The sequence below is a fragment of the Molothrus ater genome, chromosome 15, assembly GCF_012460135.2.
Source record: "Molothrus ater isolate BHLD 08-10-18 breed brown headed cowbird chromosome 15, BPBGC_Mater_1.1, whole genome shotgun sequence".
In the NCBI taxonomy this organism is placed as follows: domain Eukaryota; kingdom Metazoa; phylum Chordata; class Aves; order Passeriformes; family Icteridae; genus Molothrus; species Molothrus ater.
Genome location: NC_050492.2, coordinates 2,870,360 through 2,887,233, shown reverse-complemented (window position 1 = coordinate 2,887,233; position 16,874 = coordinate 2,870,360). Strand labels below are relative to the sequence as shown.

General features: G+C 53.2%; 2 protein-coding genes across 2 annotated transcripts in view; both read right to left on the bottom strand.

Moving 5' to 3' along the window:
* The window catches only part of PFDN1 (prefoldin subunit 1), a 31,560-nt gene extending 23,953 nt beyond the window's left edge, over positions 1 to 7,607 (bottom strand). The window contains exons 1-2 of the mRNA XM_036392041.1: positions 7,552 to 7,607; positions 7,191 to 7,357 (exon numbers count right to left, since the gene is read on the bottom strand). Of these exons, the coding sequence (XP_036247934.1) occupies positions 7,191 to 7,357; positions 7,552 to 7,584 (200 nt within the window). The 5' untranslated portion in view covers positions 7,585 to 7,607. The remainder of the gene's footprint in view (positions 1 to 7,190; positions 7,358 to 7,551) is intronic.
* Positions 7,608 to 9,292: 1,685 nt separating this feature from the next.
* HBEGF (heparin binding EGF like growth factor) lies at positions 9,293 to 15,669 on the bottom strand. The gene is made up of 6 exons (XM_036391655.1): positions 15,583 to 15,669; positions 15,171 to 15,347; positions 13,072 to 13,249; positions 10,996 to 11,151; positions 10,789 to 10,881; positions 9,293 to 9,743 (listed from the first exon to the last, which is right to left on the bottom strand). Exons 1-5 carry the CDS (start codon positions 15,623 to 15,625, stop codon positions 10,809 to 10,811), a joined length of 627 nt encoding a protein of 208 aa, XP_036247548.1. The 5' UTR covers positions 15,626 to 15,669; the 3' UTR covers positions 9,293 to 9,743; positions 10,789 to 10,808.
* Positions 15,670 to 16,874: the final 1,205 nt, after the last annotated feature.

Genomic DNA, 16,874 nt, shown 5'->3' with positions numbered 1-16,874 from the left:
CTGAGCCAAAAGCATCCAAGCATAACACTAATAGACAGATATTTCTGGACTCTGGAGTTAAATTAGCTTGCACTAAAACAACCACACTGCTGTGTCCTAATCAGCAAGAACAAACTTCTTCTTTTTTTTTTTATTTTGCTAAATTGGCCAAAACATTCCGTTAATTCAGCAAATAGTTTTCGAGAAAACAAAGTAAGAATTCAAGACAGAAATTGTCTTGCATTTGGTTCAAGATTTGATGCAGCACTTTGGTTCTTGCATCTCTGAATTAAACTTGTGTAAAATGGAATTCTCATGCCATGGGATTGGTTTCTTCATATTTAATTCAGTGTTTTAATTCAGTTTTCAGGGGTCATGAATGAACCTCCCCTTCTTTCAGGCTTTGAACAGGTGACAAGGCCAGCATGTTCAGACTTAGATTTGTCATTTGTTTTAAGGCTGTTCCACATAAAATTTATATCTGATGCTGACATTCACATCCTAGCTCAGAGACTGACTGGGCACGTCCCTCTGAGAGCTGTGGGCCCTCAGTACCTTGTCACACCCTGTCCTGCTGGCTGAATATCCACTGACTGCACACCTGGAAGGGCATCTCCAAAAAAACAGAAATACAGCAGGGACCCTTTTTTTGGGCCAGTGTTCTGGCCATTCTTCTCTACTGCAGGAAAGCCACATCCTAACAGCCCTGTGTTCTGAAAGAAGTGCTCTAGAATTCAGTATTTCTCCAGGGACTCTCACCCTTGATTCCAAAATTTTCTTCAGGAAATGGGGAAGAAGTTTCAAAACACAGTATTTTAAATCCACTAAATATTAAAATAAATGGAAGTTCCTGACTGTTTCAGAATACCAGAGTGACATTTCAAGTGCTTGGAGAACTTCAGAAATCAGTCACTCATGTTCCATAATGGTTTTGCAAAGTCATTTGGCACAGCAAGTCACAAAAGCAGGAGCAGTGTAAGCTCCTCAGAACATTCAATACTTGTCTAGCCCATATCCAAACAGAACTCTGAGCCCCTGAAATAAGAGATGGGCTGTATTTGCAAGAGATCTCAGCTTCCCTCTCTCTAGAGGCAGGGACAAAGCCAAGGTGCCTCACTACAGCCCTCAATGCACAGGAGCCCAACCTGCAAACCTGCCCTGAGAGAGCAGGCTTCCTGAAGGCTCTGGCATTTCCATGACAGCACATTGCCTCTGGCTCACAGCACATCAAACTCCCTCTTCTAGCAACAAGGGCAGCCTGCAGGAGCATTCAGCCTCCCTTCTGACCCTTATTCTTCTCAGTTTAGATTTCATCTCAAGTTTACTCAGGTAGCTCCTTCCTCTGTGTTGTCTAGGAAACAGGTGGAGAAAAAGTTAGGGATAAAGAAAAGAATGGAACAGACTTGTGGGAATGTCATAGTCCTAGTCCCAACAAAAAAATGTTCCTAAAGAGTTAAATGTCACCAGGCAAGGGAGACAAGCAAGAGGAAAAGCTGTATTGCTAATCTCCTATGGGAACACCCACGCAGTAGGTGGGGGACTATAACTAACAGATTTATTTCCAGTAGGGATAAGTAAAAGACTTATTTGTATTTTAAATTAGCTATTATTTTTATTTTAAGACCCTTGTTTCTACTCCTTATGTATTTCACAAACACTGACTTATCAGACAGGTCCAAGTTCTCTGCCTAAAGCTGATTCTTTAAAGAAATGCAGCTGTTTCCTAGAACAGGGCAGATAGACATCTTGCACACAAGCCATGGAAATCTTTTCTTCTCTGACATTTCAGTCTTGCATGAAGAAATTATGTAGAGCAGGAGGGCAGAAGAGCTATAACTGGACCAAGATATCCAGGAGATTACAAATGAGCAGCCCTGGGCAGCAGGAACAAGATCAAGAACGAAGCGGGGGCAGGGCAGTGGGGAAGGAAATGTGCTTGGAAATGAGATGTCAGTTGGAAAAGGAGCCTGTGCCCAAGAGAACAAGCTCCCTTTCTGAGCTGGAACCAAATCCAGGAGTCCAGATTGCCAGTATCTCACTACTGCCAGCAGTAACCACAGTCCATGGACCAGCTCTGCTCCTCTCATCCTCCCAATTAACCAGGAAGGGGATGACAAGCTCCTGCCCCTTACTTCACAGATCAAGTCACAGGCAGCAGCACAGAAAACTACTGCACCACCCCTGCAAGCATCGTTCTCATTTCTGCTTTCCATGACAGCTCTCTAAAAAGATTTGCAAACTTTTAGGCCCACTCACACCTAACAACACTGTGAAGATCATTGCTCAGGCCGCAACAAAAGTGAGTAGTTCAAAATCAGGAAAAATCTGAAGTAAAAACCAACTGTGGGATGGAGAACTTTTTGGCTTATGCCCATATAGCCTTTGATTCCTCATGTACCAGCTCCCAACAGCTCGTTCAATGTGCAGCAGCAGCAGTGGTCAAGCAGCTGGACACAAATTTTATTTTCTTCACAGCTCAGCGCCTGATTGAACTTCTCTACACACCAGACTTACTGTGGAAAATAAATCCTGCCTTTTCCAATAGCTACATAGAGGAACTTTAGGTTTATAAACCACAAATTGGCCAGAAAGCAACACCCAAAGCTGCTGCCTGGGACTGGTGTCAGCACCTGTCAGCTCCTCGGCAGCCGGGCTCCAGCGCCCAGCCCGCACCGAGCCTTCCCCACAGAGCCAGCCCATGGAGAAGGCACTCAGATTTCACACACCAGCCTATAGTTAGTAGTTGAACCATCAAGGTTAAGCCTTGGGTGTCCTTCAGCTCTTTGTGAGATTTTTGACATGTGAGCAGGAAGCACAGGGCAGCTGCCGTGCTCAGTGCTGGCAGAATCGAACACCTCACACACACAAACAGTGAAAATGCAGCTCCTGCAGCTTTACCCAGTGATGTGCAGCAGGGATTGCTGCCTTTGGGGGTTCAGGAAAGAGCTTACAGTGACTGATGATCCTGTCTCATTTTCAAACAAAACCATGAATCACAGTAAAAACAAGAATGCATTTAAATCCAAGGAATCATCAAGAACACTTAATTCTCTCTCAGGTTTCACATGCATATGCTTCAGCCACCAAAAATCTGAACCACTCTTTTAAAAAAAAATTAAATTCAAAATCATGTTACTACAGCTGTCCCATAAAATACTGTAATGGTACAAAGTCATTTTATAGGGACAGCTGTGATAATATATTATGCTTGCAGAAAATCTTATGCCAAAAGTTGTGCTACAGTGTTTGCTTGATTTTTACTTGTATTTTCTCTTTTAAGTGTTGTCCCATTAGCTGTACAAGTAAACTGATGATAAAGCAATATCAAACCAAAACTGACTGTCTATTTTGGCACGGCATGAAAATCTGCAGCACTCTCCTCACTGTGCCCCACACCAAGTGCCAGACATTTTTCTCCTGTAAATAAGGATCTTGTCCAGGTTATGGGCTAGAAGAATGTAAAGGGAAAGGTCTGAAATATTCAGACAGAATTCTGAAGCTTAAACTTTCAACATAGTTCTCAAAGCAACACGATGATATCAGTTCACAAATAGCTGAAGCAGAAGTCCAGCACAGTGGTAGCTGTCTCAGGCTACGTAACGGGCCCTTCAAAAGAGTATGAAGTAACAGAACTGAAATGTATTTGGCAAGATGCCACCACCCAGATGAGATCCCAGCCTCACAGATATGTACAGTACACAGCAATTCATCAGCTCATACTATGTGGCACTGACATTTCTTCTGTCAAAGCAAAAATAGCTTCAGCAAAAGTAAATTGAGCCCCACGTGTGGAGCCCAGTAAGGCCTCAGCATGTTACACAAACTGCAATACTCCCAAAAAAAAAAAAAACAAATCAAACTCAAGTTGAGGAACAACAAATGAAACTTTCACATTCATCAGCAGTGAAGGAAAAGCTTTCTGGGAAGGAAGGAGACTCAGGATAGGGGTTCAGAAAATAAAACCACATGATTACTTTCCAAGTAATGCAGAAGGAAGTACCAAAGCAGGCAGGCTTCCTCCCAGGATGCAGCACGTCACCACAGTTTCTCAAGCCTTCAAATTCCACGAAGACCTGGAGTATCTTGTCCTACAGAAGGGTAGGTGCTAGCCCTTTGCATACAGCCCATCCACCCCAGCTGGAGGAAAAACACAGAAACCCAGATTCTAAGTAGCAGCTTAGATGGGTCTGAGGAAAAAAAAAAAAGGAATTTTAAAAGAAAAAAAGTTAAGCACAGGAATAGAGGCACAAAACTTACTTCAAGAATTTAGTTATTCAAGCAGAAGAACCCTGGTAATCAGAGTTAACAGTGACTCAAACCTCCACCCTTCCTGGGTAACTGAAACCCTTTAGAGCTCCAGTATTTCCATGCTGGACTATATAAATGAAGTTAAGACATCACAAATATGCCTTTGGTGGCCAAACTCATGTCCATGCAGGACATCTGCTAGTCCACTTCACAGAACATGGCTTCTATGTCCAGAGGAACCACAGTGCCCACCTCCTTTGGCCTCCAGTGGAACACAAGATGCCAGACTGCCTTCCATTTAAACTCCTGCTCTAGGGTTGCTTTAGCCTGTTTTGCCAAAAGCCCAAACTCCAGCAATAAATGCTCTCCTAGGGCTGGAGTGGGCTTCAGGAAGTTCCTCATGTACTTGGTGCAAGCTCTCTGCACTAGGAAGTGACACAAATTACACCAGTGCATCACTGCCAGTTGGCAGGGCAGCTTCAGCCCCACAGCCAGGACAGGCAGAGCTCACAGAAACACCTGTCAAGGTTAGGCAGGAAAAAAAAAATGAAAAAAAAAAAAAGAATGAATGAACAGCATTCAGAAGAAGAGCACTCCCTTAATCTGTATTTGCATAGCCACTAATACAACAAAGGCCATGAAGAGTTCAGTTTTTAAACAATATCACAGTGCAAATATTTTCCTGCTGGCGCCTCTGCCATCCCTGAGGAGCCGGAGCTGCCAGCCGTGCCTCACAGCTGTCTGCTCATGGAAAGGGGAGGAAGAGAGGACTCCCCACAGGACTGGGGCTCCTGCACACAGCAAGGGTAAGTGCTTTAGCACATCAAGAAGGTGTCTCACTCCCAAGGAGGAGGCAGAAGCAGAAAGCAGGACAATGCACTTCAGACCATGATGAAATAATATCTGCCCCCCACACCTGATTCACAGGCAGGATCATTTAATGATAAAGACCAACACTCTCACATTCTTAAAGTACCTTGAGGGACTTCTCCCATCCAAAGGCACTCTAGACTCTCGAATTCTGAAAAAGCTTTAGAGAAACATGTTGGCTCCAGAATTATCTTTGACTCTTCATCTGTCTGCTCTGTGAAGAACCCAAACAGAAAAAATAAGCCTTTTGAGACATCTCATGACTACTCCAAACACAAGTGTTTGCAACATCTACAGCCTGTCCAGGTCAATCAGTCCCCTCCTGCAAGAGACCAGACTCTGTCTCTTTTTGATGTCATCAGCATGCCCACCAAACCCAACATAAACATTTAACCTACTTGGAAAAGTTTATTTAGTGGGAACCCTGCCATTCTGAACAGCTCCATTAGCCTGGGTACAACTCCCCTGAAACTCCCAGCAAAATGCAAAGCACACACCATTCCTGGCTTCCCAGTCCTGCCACCTCCCTGCAACTTTGTCTGGAGATTGTGTGAGCTGAGGGATGAGGGCACTTGAAGGCTGACCTGGCTCACTGCTTGGTCCTGTGATCAGCCACTTTGACACGAAGGAGGTGGGGTAAACAGGGCGGGGAAGAGGTTGATACAATCTCCCCTGCTGGCAGCAGTCCAAGCAGATCCAGTATTTCACAAACCACATCCCGAGTTGGGCAGTCATCACTGTTACCCAACTCACACGAGACAAAATCCTATTTCTCAAATCAGAAATGCAGAAATCTAATGTGGTATTTGTCAAGCAAGCATGTGTCTCAGATTTGAAACCACTTTATATGGTGAAACTTCTTTGTATAAAGACCACTTTATAGGGTCTTCTATCAGAGGCTGCTGAAATCCCATCAAAAGGCATTGCAGAAATCAATCAGAACACCTCAGCCTGGTTTAAGGTGTTTCTTTTGACAGCCATCCAACACAGAGAAGCACATCTTTAAGAATGCACTGGGACTACCCATACAAGCTTTATGTTCACTTCCAAGGGTTTGAAAAAAATCCAAACAATGACATTAGATCCATTGCCTGGCATGACACTGCAAAGGACATTTCTGTAAAACATCTGTGCCAGCAAAGCCCTGAGCACAGGAGCTATGCACAGGGGGTTTTCAAGGAGTTTGACATAAACTACACTGGAAATGACTGATGCTGGGCAGATCTGTGAGGGCCTTCCCACAAACACCATTTGGCATTAGAGCATTCTGCTAGCTGAAGTTACAAACTCCCCAGAGGTGCCAGAGGACAGCATCAAGGCCAGGAGCTGAGCCAGCAAGCAAAACCACACAAAGCCAATATAATTTGTAACAGCCCTTCACTGAGGCAGCCAGTACCTAATCCCAAGAGGTAAAGGAATAAGCCTTGCTGCATTCACAGGTAGACTGCTGAAATTATAAATGGAAGACAATGAGAAAAAGGAAACAAGTGAATGTGCTGACAGAAAGCTAACATGCTCTTTGTGGAGAGCCTCCTGCCCAGGGCAGCAGCCTGGAGGCTTCACAGAGCCTCAGGCTGGGGATCTCAGAATCACAGAATCAATCAGGTTGTAAAACACCTCTGAGGTCACTGAGTGCAACCTATGACCCACCACCATCTCGTGAACTAGATCATGGAATTAAGTGCCATGTCCAGTCTTGCCTTAAACACTTCCAGGGATGGTGACTTCACCACCTCCCTGGGCAGCCCCTTCCAATGTTTAATCACCCTTTCTGTGAAGAAATGACCTACCTAAACCTCCCCTGGTGCAGTTTAAGCCTATGTCCTCTCATCACTTGCTCTCTGGGACAAGAGCTGACCACCACGCTCCACTCTCCAGTCAGGAAGTTGAAGAAAGCAAGAAGGTTCCCCTCTAGCCTCTTCTCCAGGCTGAGCTATCACTGCTCCTTCAGCCAGTCCTTTTGCTCCAAACCCTTCTCTATCTGCGTTATCCTTCTCCGGACATGCTCCAGACTCTCAATGTCCTTCCTGAATCCAGGGGCCCCTCTCCCGGCACCCAGAGCCGGGGTGTCCCCCGCCCCGGCCGATACTCACATCCGCCCCACGCCCTCGTACATGCGGGTCTCGTCCACCAGCATCATCACCTCCGTGTCGGTGAGGTGCGCGTGCTTCTTGGTCTTGGTGAGCTGCTCGATCTGCAGGTCGGCCAGTTTCACCTTCTGCTGCGTGTCCATCACCTTGGCCTGCAGCTCCGTGAAGGCCTGGCCAGGGGAGAGCGCCGGGGTGAGGAGCGGCGGGGGCACAACCGGCCCGGGCTGGGAGGACCGGCCGGCGACGCCGGGACACGGAGGGGGAGACGGAGAAGGACGCACAATGGGCAGGACACACAGTGGAAGGGTGGCACACGAGGAGGGAGCGCACATGAAAGAGAAACACACGGGCGGGGGTCTCGTACCTTCTTCAGCTCCAGGTCCACGGGCGCCGCCATCTTGTCCGCGCACCGCCCATGCGCGGAGGGGCGGGGGCAGTCAGGGCTCCACCCGCGGGCGGGAAGTGCTGTGGGACCGGCACCGAGCGGGCCGGGAGCTGCTGTGGGACCGGCCCCGGCACCGAGCGGGCCGGGAGCTGCTGTGGGACCGGCCCCGGCCCCGGCACCGAGCGGGCTGGGGGCTCCTCGCTCCACCCTGCGGTGCCCTCCGGGGCCGGCTGCACCGGTGGGGCTGTGGGCCCGAGACCAGCTCGTTGGGCCGGCCCCGCCTGGGTGTGCCCGGCTCGGGCTGAGGGCGCCGCGCGGGGCTGGAGAGGGCCCGGAGCGGCAGGAGGGGGAGAGGAGAACCATCCCTGCCTAAGGAGCTGGAAAGGACCTTAATGATCATCTCATGCCAAGTCCCCCTGCCCCGGGCAGGAGCACCTTCCACTATCCCAGGTTGCTCCAAGCCCCATCTAACCTTGCCTTGGACAGTCCCAGAGATAGGGCAGCCACAGCTACTCTGGGCAACCTGTTTCCATCTCTCATCACCCTCACAATAAAGAATTTCTTCCATATACCTAACCTAAAATTCCCTTCTTTTAATTTGTGCCTATTACTCCTTGTCCTGTCACTACAGTTCCTGGTGAGGAGTCCCTCTCTGGCTTCCTTGGAGGCCCCCTCAGACACTAGCAGGTGGCAATGAATTCTCTACTCAACTTTTTCTTCTCCACCAGAGCAGCCCCAGCTCTCTCAGCCTGTCTTCATAGGGACGATCCCCCACTCCTCTTACCAACTTTGTGGCTTCCCCTGGACTTGCTCCAGCAGTTCCATATTGTTCTTATGTTGGAGACACCAGAATTGTACATGGTAGAGGGGAGGAATCACCTTTGACCTGCTGGCCACACTCTTTGGATGCAGCCCAGGATCCTGTTGGTTTCTCTCTGCCTCACGGCTCTCTAGCAGAGCCAGCAACTCCCCCGCTCTCACTTCCCCCCAGGGAAGAGGAAAGAACTGGTTTGGAGGTTATTTTTACTGCAAAGTAAGGAATCATTCCTGATCACTGTAAGAAGTGATGCTTGCTGGAATTACCTCAGCTTCAGGAACCTCTCATCCCCCCAAGAACAGCTGGGATTCTTTTCAAGAGGGGTGTGATCCCACCGCTGGATTTGTTGGTTTTGCCAAATCATAGAACCATCATATTATTTGGTCAGAAGGGACCTTTAGGATAATCCAGCCTACCTTCCAGTGGACCAGGTTGCTCAAAGCCACATTCAGCCCAGCCTTGAACACCCACAGGTATGGGGCAGCCACAGCTTTTCTGGGCAACCTGTGCTAGTGTCTAAATGACAAATGCTGGCTTAAAACCAGGGACCATTCCCATTTGAACGGATCAGTGGCCAGAGTGGCTTTATCTATACTGGAGACAGCTTTGCTTGGTGAGCAGACACACAAACATCACACTCTTCCCGAAGCACCAGCTGGCAAAGATGAAGAAAATCTCTGAAATAATCCACATGGGGCCAAGCTGAGATGGATCCTGCCTCCAGCCCCTTACACTACATAGCTCCCCAAGGATGGCAGAAGCTGATCCAGCAGCCCTGACCACACACTCAGGATTTCTGCTGCTGTTGGCAGTACCAGACCAGCATGGAATTGGTGCTGAACACAGCCTTCAGATTTCTGACTGCTTTCCACCTCCATGATTAAATTAACGACCCAAGAAGTGTTTGTTACAAAGTGTTATTTATTAGAATATTACATTGCACTTAAAAAATAAGGGAGGTCTGACCCTGTCATGTTGACGTACATGAAGTATGCAGGGCCAGACCTACAATAAATATAAATACTATGTACAGTTTATCTAAAATAAATATATAATTTAAAATGAAAAATATCTTGTTAAATAGCTGTTACCCTCCCCCCCTTTCTGCGGCGAAGGAAGCCCCGAGCTCGGTCTCCTCCCTTTCACAGCTTGTTCCTCGGCACGTACTGCAGCGGACGGAGAGCCCCCGTGCCCCCGGTCAGCCCCGCTCCGTCCCGGAGGTGGCCACGGAGCCGCCGCAGCCCCGCCGGTGCCGTCCCGGTGCTCCAGCGAGCCCCCAGCGTGCCGCAGCCCCGTGCCGCTGGCGCCGCGGTCTCGCCTCTTCCAGGAGGTAGAAGTGCATTAGTGCCGGCTCCTGCAAGAGAGAGGCGGGAGAGCTCACACCGCCATCCTGGGCTGCGCTGCCACAGAGCACTCCCTGCGTGCTGGGATGGAGGTGCCGACACACCCAGCCCACCCAAGCCCCACGCCGCCCCTCGGGGCTGGACCCGGGAGGATGGGAGCCAAGGTGCCCCACCATGCTCCCTTCCAGGGATCACAGCACGTTTTCCACCGGACACATCCACCCCAGTAACCCCCAGGGTAAAGGAGACAGTGAGGACAGCCTTGTGCCAAGTCTCTTTCCTGAAAATTCAGCTTCTATGAACAGCTCAAATTCCCACCCCCAACACTGTGATGAGCATGACAGAAATTCTCCAAAGGCATTACTTCATCCTCACAAAGAACAATGACTTTTCTTTTTTTTTTTTTAAAGAAGAGAAGTAGCTGTAATATGTATGACTACATCTAACGTCAGGATTTAGGTCAGATCGGAGGAAGTTTGACAGATTTTCAGCACCCAGCCCCAGAGCCACCCCTGGGGCAGAGCACACATCCCAGCCCAGCCAGAAGAACATGGCATGGGCTGGCAGCAAGATCCTCCCTGTGCCAAGCTGATAGGCATTGCTTTGGTGCAAGTAATAAGCAGAGTGGGAATGAAAAGGAAAGGGGTTTTTTACATATGTATATAAATAGAGGCAATATCTAAGGAGGGGAAGTGACTCAGAGGGTCAGAGAGAGAGCAGAATGAGCGGGGGGAAAAAAGCTAAACAAAACAGAAGCAGCTTCCCTACTACCAAACATCTCCAAAGCATGGAACACAAGCACAGAGCACGGACTTAGGGTTAGAAAGAAAGACATAGGAATGATAGGGGTGCCAGGGGACAGGATTTCAGCAGGAAGGGGAGAAAAGAAGACTGGAGCCCCACAGGGCAGCCCAGACTCTCAGCCAGCTGCTTCTCCAGACTCAGGCTGCCTTCAGCTCCTGCCTAGCTCTGGCACAGGATCCATACAGCTGTCCCCCAGCACAAACAGCAGAGCCCCCACATGTCCACCAGCCCCACGCCCAGCCAGGGGCTCACCTCGCCAGCACCTGGCATCCTCAGTGATTCACAGTGATGCCCAGCTTGATTTTCTCTTCGTTTTCTACATCGTAGCCACCCCTCTTGTGACACCTGCGAGGCCAAGCAAAGAGATGCTCAGGGCATGGAGAAACCCCTGTCATCCCTCCTCTTGCACATGATCTTCCCAGAGATACAGATCTGGGAGCTCAGTGCCATCCCCCTCACCTGAGCATCAGCAGGGCTGCGATGATGACGAGACACAGGGAGGACAGGACAACAGCAACGACGGCCAGGGCTGTGGTGTGGTCGTACGCGCTGGGCGGGTGCTCCACCGGCAGCAGGAGGCCGTGGCAGCGCTCTCCATGATAGCCTGGCTGGCATCTGGGCAAGAAGGAAACTCATAAAGGTCAGTGGTGAGCAAGGACAGGAGGTCTTTGTGTGCCCCACACCCCGTGGGAAGGCAATGCCTCTGCGCTCAGCCTTAACCAGCACCCTGCCTGCTCCTCCACACCCCTGAGCTGGGAGGTCTGATGTCACCATCATCTCTATTGGACTGGTAAATTAAGCTTCTTCTGCACCTAGTGAAGGATCCTAGAGAGGTTGAGGTTTCCCCCAGTAGAAGGCACTGGGATCTGTGCTCTTCCCAGTCACCCACAGGCAGGTTGCTCAGACCACCTCTGGGAGTGGGAAGGGAGCAGTGAGGCAGCTGGGCCAGCATTTCCCATGGAGCAGGATGTTCCTGCACACCCTGACAGCTCAGAGGTGTCCCATCCCTGGAGACTTGGGAGGTTGCTCATGTAACAGAAATAACGCTCCACACAGGCTGGGAGGCTTCCAGCCCTCCCTGAGCCACATTGCACTGATGCAATCAGATAAATATATCCCTCTATATCCAGCACCACTGACCCTCAGGCTGATCTCCAAGCCGGACTCAGCCCAGTTCCTGGGCTCACAATGCCACATGCAGCATCACCTCCTGGGCACAGCAGCAAGGCTGGGCACATGGCAAAGGTGCAGGACCCAGCCCAGCAGCATCCTCATTCCACCCTGTGCCCTGGGAAGTGACACTCCAGGAGACCCTGTGACAGGGGCACAGCCAAGCATCAAGAGCAGCCACAACCGAGTGACACCGGGCAACACGAGGCCTCTTCAGCAGAGGAGACTGGGGCAGTTGGACACTGTAACTAAAAACTCTGATGGCTCTGAGAGATGCCACTCAGGGACAGACCACCATGCTGAAGAGACACAGCCAGGCCCCAAATCCCTGCTGCTTGTCTGTGTCCCAGTTTCTCTCCCAGCCCCAGGGATCTGGGCAGGGGACACCTGGCTGTCCCTGTTCTAGGCCAGGGTGTCACAACCCACATTGTGCTGGGTCACCAACCCAAACTGAGCCTGCAAAGATGTCCCCTCCATTGGCAGTCCCGAGTCCCCCATGCAAGGGCCCAACTTCATGACAGCTTCAACGGGGAGGAACCAGGGAGTTAGAGGAGCTCTGTGGAGCTTGATCCCTGCAGATTGCAGATCCTGTGGGCACCATAAGCCAAGGAGCTATTATCTTCCCTGGGCTCAAGGCTGGGTGGCTCAGAGGATTGATAGTGAAGAACAAAGCCTCTTACATATCTGCCAGCTCAAGTCCTGCCCACGTCAGTGGGGATCAAATATGCACCCCAGGGTATTTCCTGCAGCAGCAGGGCTGTATCCAGGTGCCCCAGCAGCAGGCAAATACTTTCTCCTTCACTGGCCTCATCTAGTCCCTGCTTGCTCTGCACCCCGGGAGAGGGTGGGCAAGGAGGGGTACACAGCTCTGCCATTCATCAGGCCAAGGGACAGCTCAGGCATGGCTTTGGCAGCCTGTCCCCAAAGGTGCTACCTCCCCTCTACTTTGCTGGTGGCATGGCAGAGATGCTCCTCCCACCTGCACTGATGTGCCCCGACAGATGCAGGAGCCCAGAGGTCTCAGAGTGGGGCATTTACAGTGACAGGGTCAGGATGAGGTTTCCCAAATCAGACCTGCAGAAGCCCTCAGCTGCCAGACCCCAGCCCTACACACCATTCTGCAGTCCCCAGCTCAGCCAGAGCTCACCGTGCTGGCAGGGAACCCTGGCTCCAAGGCCATGACAGGCTTTGGGGAAGGGGTGGACACTTCTCAAGAATTACAAGGAAGAGGCCAAGTCAGAGTTATCCCTGTGCATGGGGAGGGAACATGCACTAAAAATATCTCTGCTTTTCCTCTGCCTGGCCTGGAGAATTGAAAGAACCATGACTAAGACTCCCCTAGCACAGGCACACGCAGCAACTCACATGCAAGAGGGAGCTCCCAGCTCTCGGATGTACTTGCACTCTCCGTGAATACAGAAATCCTTGTACTTCCGCAGGCACGGGTCTCTCTTCTTCCCCAGACCTTTGCCTTTTCTTCTTTTATTGCCGTTCCCTTTTTTCTTGGGAGTAACGAGGCCTTGAGGCTTTGACAGGAAGGCAACTGAAGAACAATTTGGGAAGGAGAGAACAGCAGTCAGATCAGCTCCACGTGCCAAGCAAAGGGAAGGCAAAGCCACATCCCAGAGCTGCCACCACTGCTCAGCCCTGGCTCCCACAGCCCTTTGTGCTGGGAGCTGCCCCCGAGCCTGGGGTGGAGGGGGCTTTTTTTCTTCAGCTCCTCACAAATATCATGGCCTTTCCAATTCATAAGAACAATTCTCAAGGAAAGAAGGGAGTCGGGCAGGGGGAACAGAGCTTTATACATCTCAAATGCTGCTATTATATGCACCAGTTTCCACTGAATACAGAACATTGCTAATTGCCCCTTTATCTGGCCTTTATTTCCCTGACAAGCACAGGCTTTTCTAAGACCCTATTCATGGCTCTGATGGACTCTCCTTCCCGTGGGCACAAGGATGCCTTACTCACCCCAGGGCAGGATTAAAAGAGCAAGCCTGCCTTAAGTTTTGGTTTTGCAGAGCCCAAAAGATGGTGAGGGCATCATTCCCATGAATTACAACGGTATGTTTTAATTGTGGTGCAGTAACCAGCGGCTTTTTGGTGCCATGCCAGCCCCCTGCCGGGTTGGTGGAAACCAGAGCACCAAGCTCCTCACCCCGACACAGCCCAACACGAACAACAGTACTGGAATGGTTTTTAAGGTGTGCAGATACCAAAAAAAAAACCAGCTCCCAGCTTGATCTCAATAGGTGCTGAGGTGTTGGAGAGCACTGCGCTCCAAGGAGGATTTTTTAGCTCCCCCCGAGCTATGGTGCTCAGTAACCCCGGTGAATTAAGCCTGGGGCTGCTCGGGAAGGAGAGTACAGCAGAGTCCAACCTGGCAAGTTGTAACCTGCCCGGGTTTACAACTCAACCACTTCCTCACGGAACCGGAGCCTCTCGTGGCACACACCGGTTGCACACCTAGCAAAGCCATGTCGACATCCTCCACGCTGCGCCGGGAGAAAACCGATACTCCAGGAAACGCTGCGGCTTGGAGAAACCGCCGGATGAGGCTGGCAGCAGGGGCTGCTCCGTCCCCTGCCTCTCCTGCCCTAAGAATTATCTCCCAGCCATACACACTGCTGGCAAGCCAACACAAACTGCTGCGTTTTCCGAGGGCTGAGTCCCCCCAGTGCGAGTGGCTCAACCCGGTTTTGCCAGCTTTTTGTCACAGTCTGCTGGCACGGGCAGAAAGCAAAGAAAAACACGGAAAAACAGGAGGGTGATCTGTACGGAGCAGAGCACGCTCCTGGTGCCAGGTACTGCCCTCGGCGCGCCGCGTGTGCGAGGCACAGGCACGTTCACCCCCTCACCCGCGATGGGGCCCCGTCCAACCACCATGAGAGACCCCGGGCCACTCTCTGCTGCCAGCCCGGGGCAAGGAGCCCGGTGTGGGTGCTCGGGAGCCCCAGAGAGCGGCGGTGCCCCCACCGCCCCCGTGGCGGGGCTGCCGGCTGACGAGCCCTGCCGCGGAATGAGGAGCAGCCGCGTGTGGGCGGCGGTGACTCACGGCGGTCCCCGCGCCACGGCCACGGCCGGCAGGGCAGCGCGGGTCCGCGGACACGGCAACCCCGCCACGAGGGGCTCTGAGCCTCCCGGCCAAGCAGCTGAGACCCCGGAACCCGCCCTGCAGGGGACTTCAGGAGCACGGACAGCCCCTGGCAGGAGCGCCACTGCTCCGCGCTGGTGCCCCACGGGCTACTCCCACTCGGGTCTGCTGCCGCCGGGGCTCGCTATCTGAGACTGCTCCCACCCACCACCGCAAGTCCCTCCGAAGCGGAACCGGAGCTGCGGCCGGGGCACCCGCGGGACTGAGTGCCCAGCCCGGCACCTTCGCGACCTCTCCGGCTCTGATTGCCCCCAGCCCAGCCCGTTCCGCGACCCCGGCCCCGCCCTGGGACCCCTTAGCCCGTCCCTACCTCTCGGCAGCTCGCTGAAGTCGTCCCCCGAGGCCGCTCCGCCGCCCTCCTTCTCCGGGCTGCCGCCGAGCAGCGGGGCCGTGGCCGGGAGCGGCACCCCGCCGCCACCGCCGCCCTTGTGCAGCACCTCGTTGTGCAGCTCGTCCCGGCGCAGCCCGCCCGCCGCCGCCGAGCACACTGCGGAGAGAGCGGTCAGGAGTGGGGCTGACACCGCCCTGCCCGGGCCCCCACGCGGGACGGGGACCAATCTTCCGTCCGCCCACACCCGGGGCCAGGACCTCGTTACCCGCGCCCAGAACCGGCCATGCCCGCGTTACCCAAAACCATCCCCCCACATGTCCGGGACCCTCAGCCGAGCACGGCGCTGGGACGCGCTGCCCGCACCGGGGACCCTCCCCACGCCAGCCCGTACCTGTCGCCAGCAGCGCCTGGATCAGCACCGCCCGCCCGTCCATGACCCGCGGGCACACACGTCCAGCCCCCGCCGCGCTCCGCTCGGTCTCACAGCGCTGCCCGCTCTCCGGCACCGCGGCCCCGCGGCGGGTAGAAAGCTGCGGGCGGCGGGGCGGGGAGGGGAGGGGCTGACACCGTCCCGCCCCCGGGAAGGGCTTCCCCACCGCCCCCGGGGGCGTCCTGCTGGCTGGGAGCGGGACCAGGTCCCGGGACTTGGCTTGGGCCCGGTGGGTTCGCCTCGCTCCGGAGGCGGGCCAGGGACCCAAGGGCCACCGCCACCCCGGTGCCTGCTCCGCGCTGCGGGCCGGGCTGGGTGGTGAGAGCGCGGAGGGCAGGAGATGGCCGGGGGAAAGTGTGGCCCTAGCCAAGGGGACAGGAGAGGGATCCCGATGGTCCCCGTGGCCCCAGACCCTGGCTGGCAGATGGCCGAGGCGGCCCGAGGGTGCTGGGAGACCGAGTGCACCGAGGAGCATCAGGTGAGAGGCAGCACCTCAGGAGTCAGGGCTGCACCTCGTCCTGGCCTTGGGGATGGGATGACCCTCAGAAAGAGGACACACTGCCACTTGTGTGCCACTGCACCAGCAGTGGGCTGGGGAGGTGGTGGCAATCTGAGATGGCAGCAGAGACCCTTTCTGTCCCCAGGGCCTCATTTATGCCCCTACACTGCCCAAGTGATTGAGTCACAGCCTCATCTCACAACACCCCCCCCAGCCAGCCACTGTCCTTGTCCCTGTGCCAGCCTGTTGTGTTTGGGCACTGCCAGAGCTTCCCCATGTCCTTCACCATGCTGGCAACTGTGTGCTGTGTTTGGCCATCTCCTCAGCACAGGTGACCCGCAGAAAATGTCACTGACATCAGTGCTGGGTGAGTGCAGGGTCCTGCCCCAGCTCTCCTTTGGGGCAGCAGAGGCCCCTGGTCAGTTCCTCGAGGTCCCGAGCCCCCAGCCCATGGCTGGTTTGGGCTCAGCTAGGCATGAGCAAATATTCCTGCCATTGTTGTTGCTGTCTCCAAGGAATACCACCGGATCTGGCACCCCCCCGCTCACACCCTCCTTCTTGCTCAGACTTGACTTTTGCAATTGTTTGCTGGATGTTTTTCCTTCCGCCTCCTCCGGCCATCAGGAGCCCAAAGCCTTTGGCAGTGGAGGGAGGTGGTGGCATGGGCGAGGGGCTGTGTCCCTGGGCAGTCCTGCACACTGGCTCCTGGGGAGGCCCCCAGGTTGGGATGGAATTTTTTGCCCCTGCCAGGCCC

Excerpts from the sequence above, each read along its gene's own strand:
- HBEGF (XM_036391655.1), bottom strand. The coding sequence starts at position 15,625 with ATGGACGGGCGGGCGGTGCTGATCCAGGCGCTGCTGGCGACAG. Across the intron at positions 15,348-15,582 it reads CCAGGCGCTGCTGGCGACAG|TGTGCTCGGCGGCGGCGGGC; the intron begins GTACGGGCTGGC and ends CTCTCTCCGCAG. Across the intron at positions 11,152-13,071 it reads CTGGGAGCTCCCTCTTGCAT|ATGCCAGCCAGGCTATCATG; the intron begins GTGAGTTGCTGC and ends CTTCTTGCCCAG.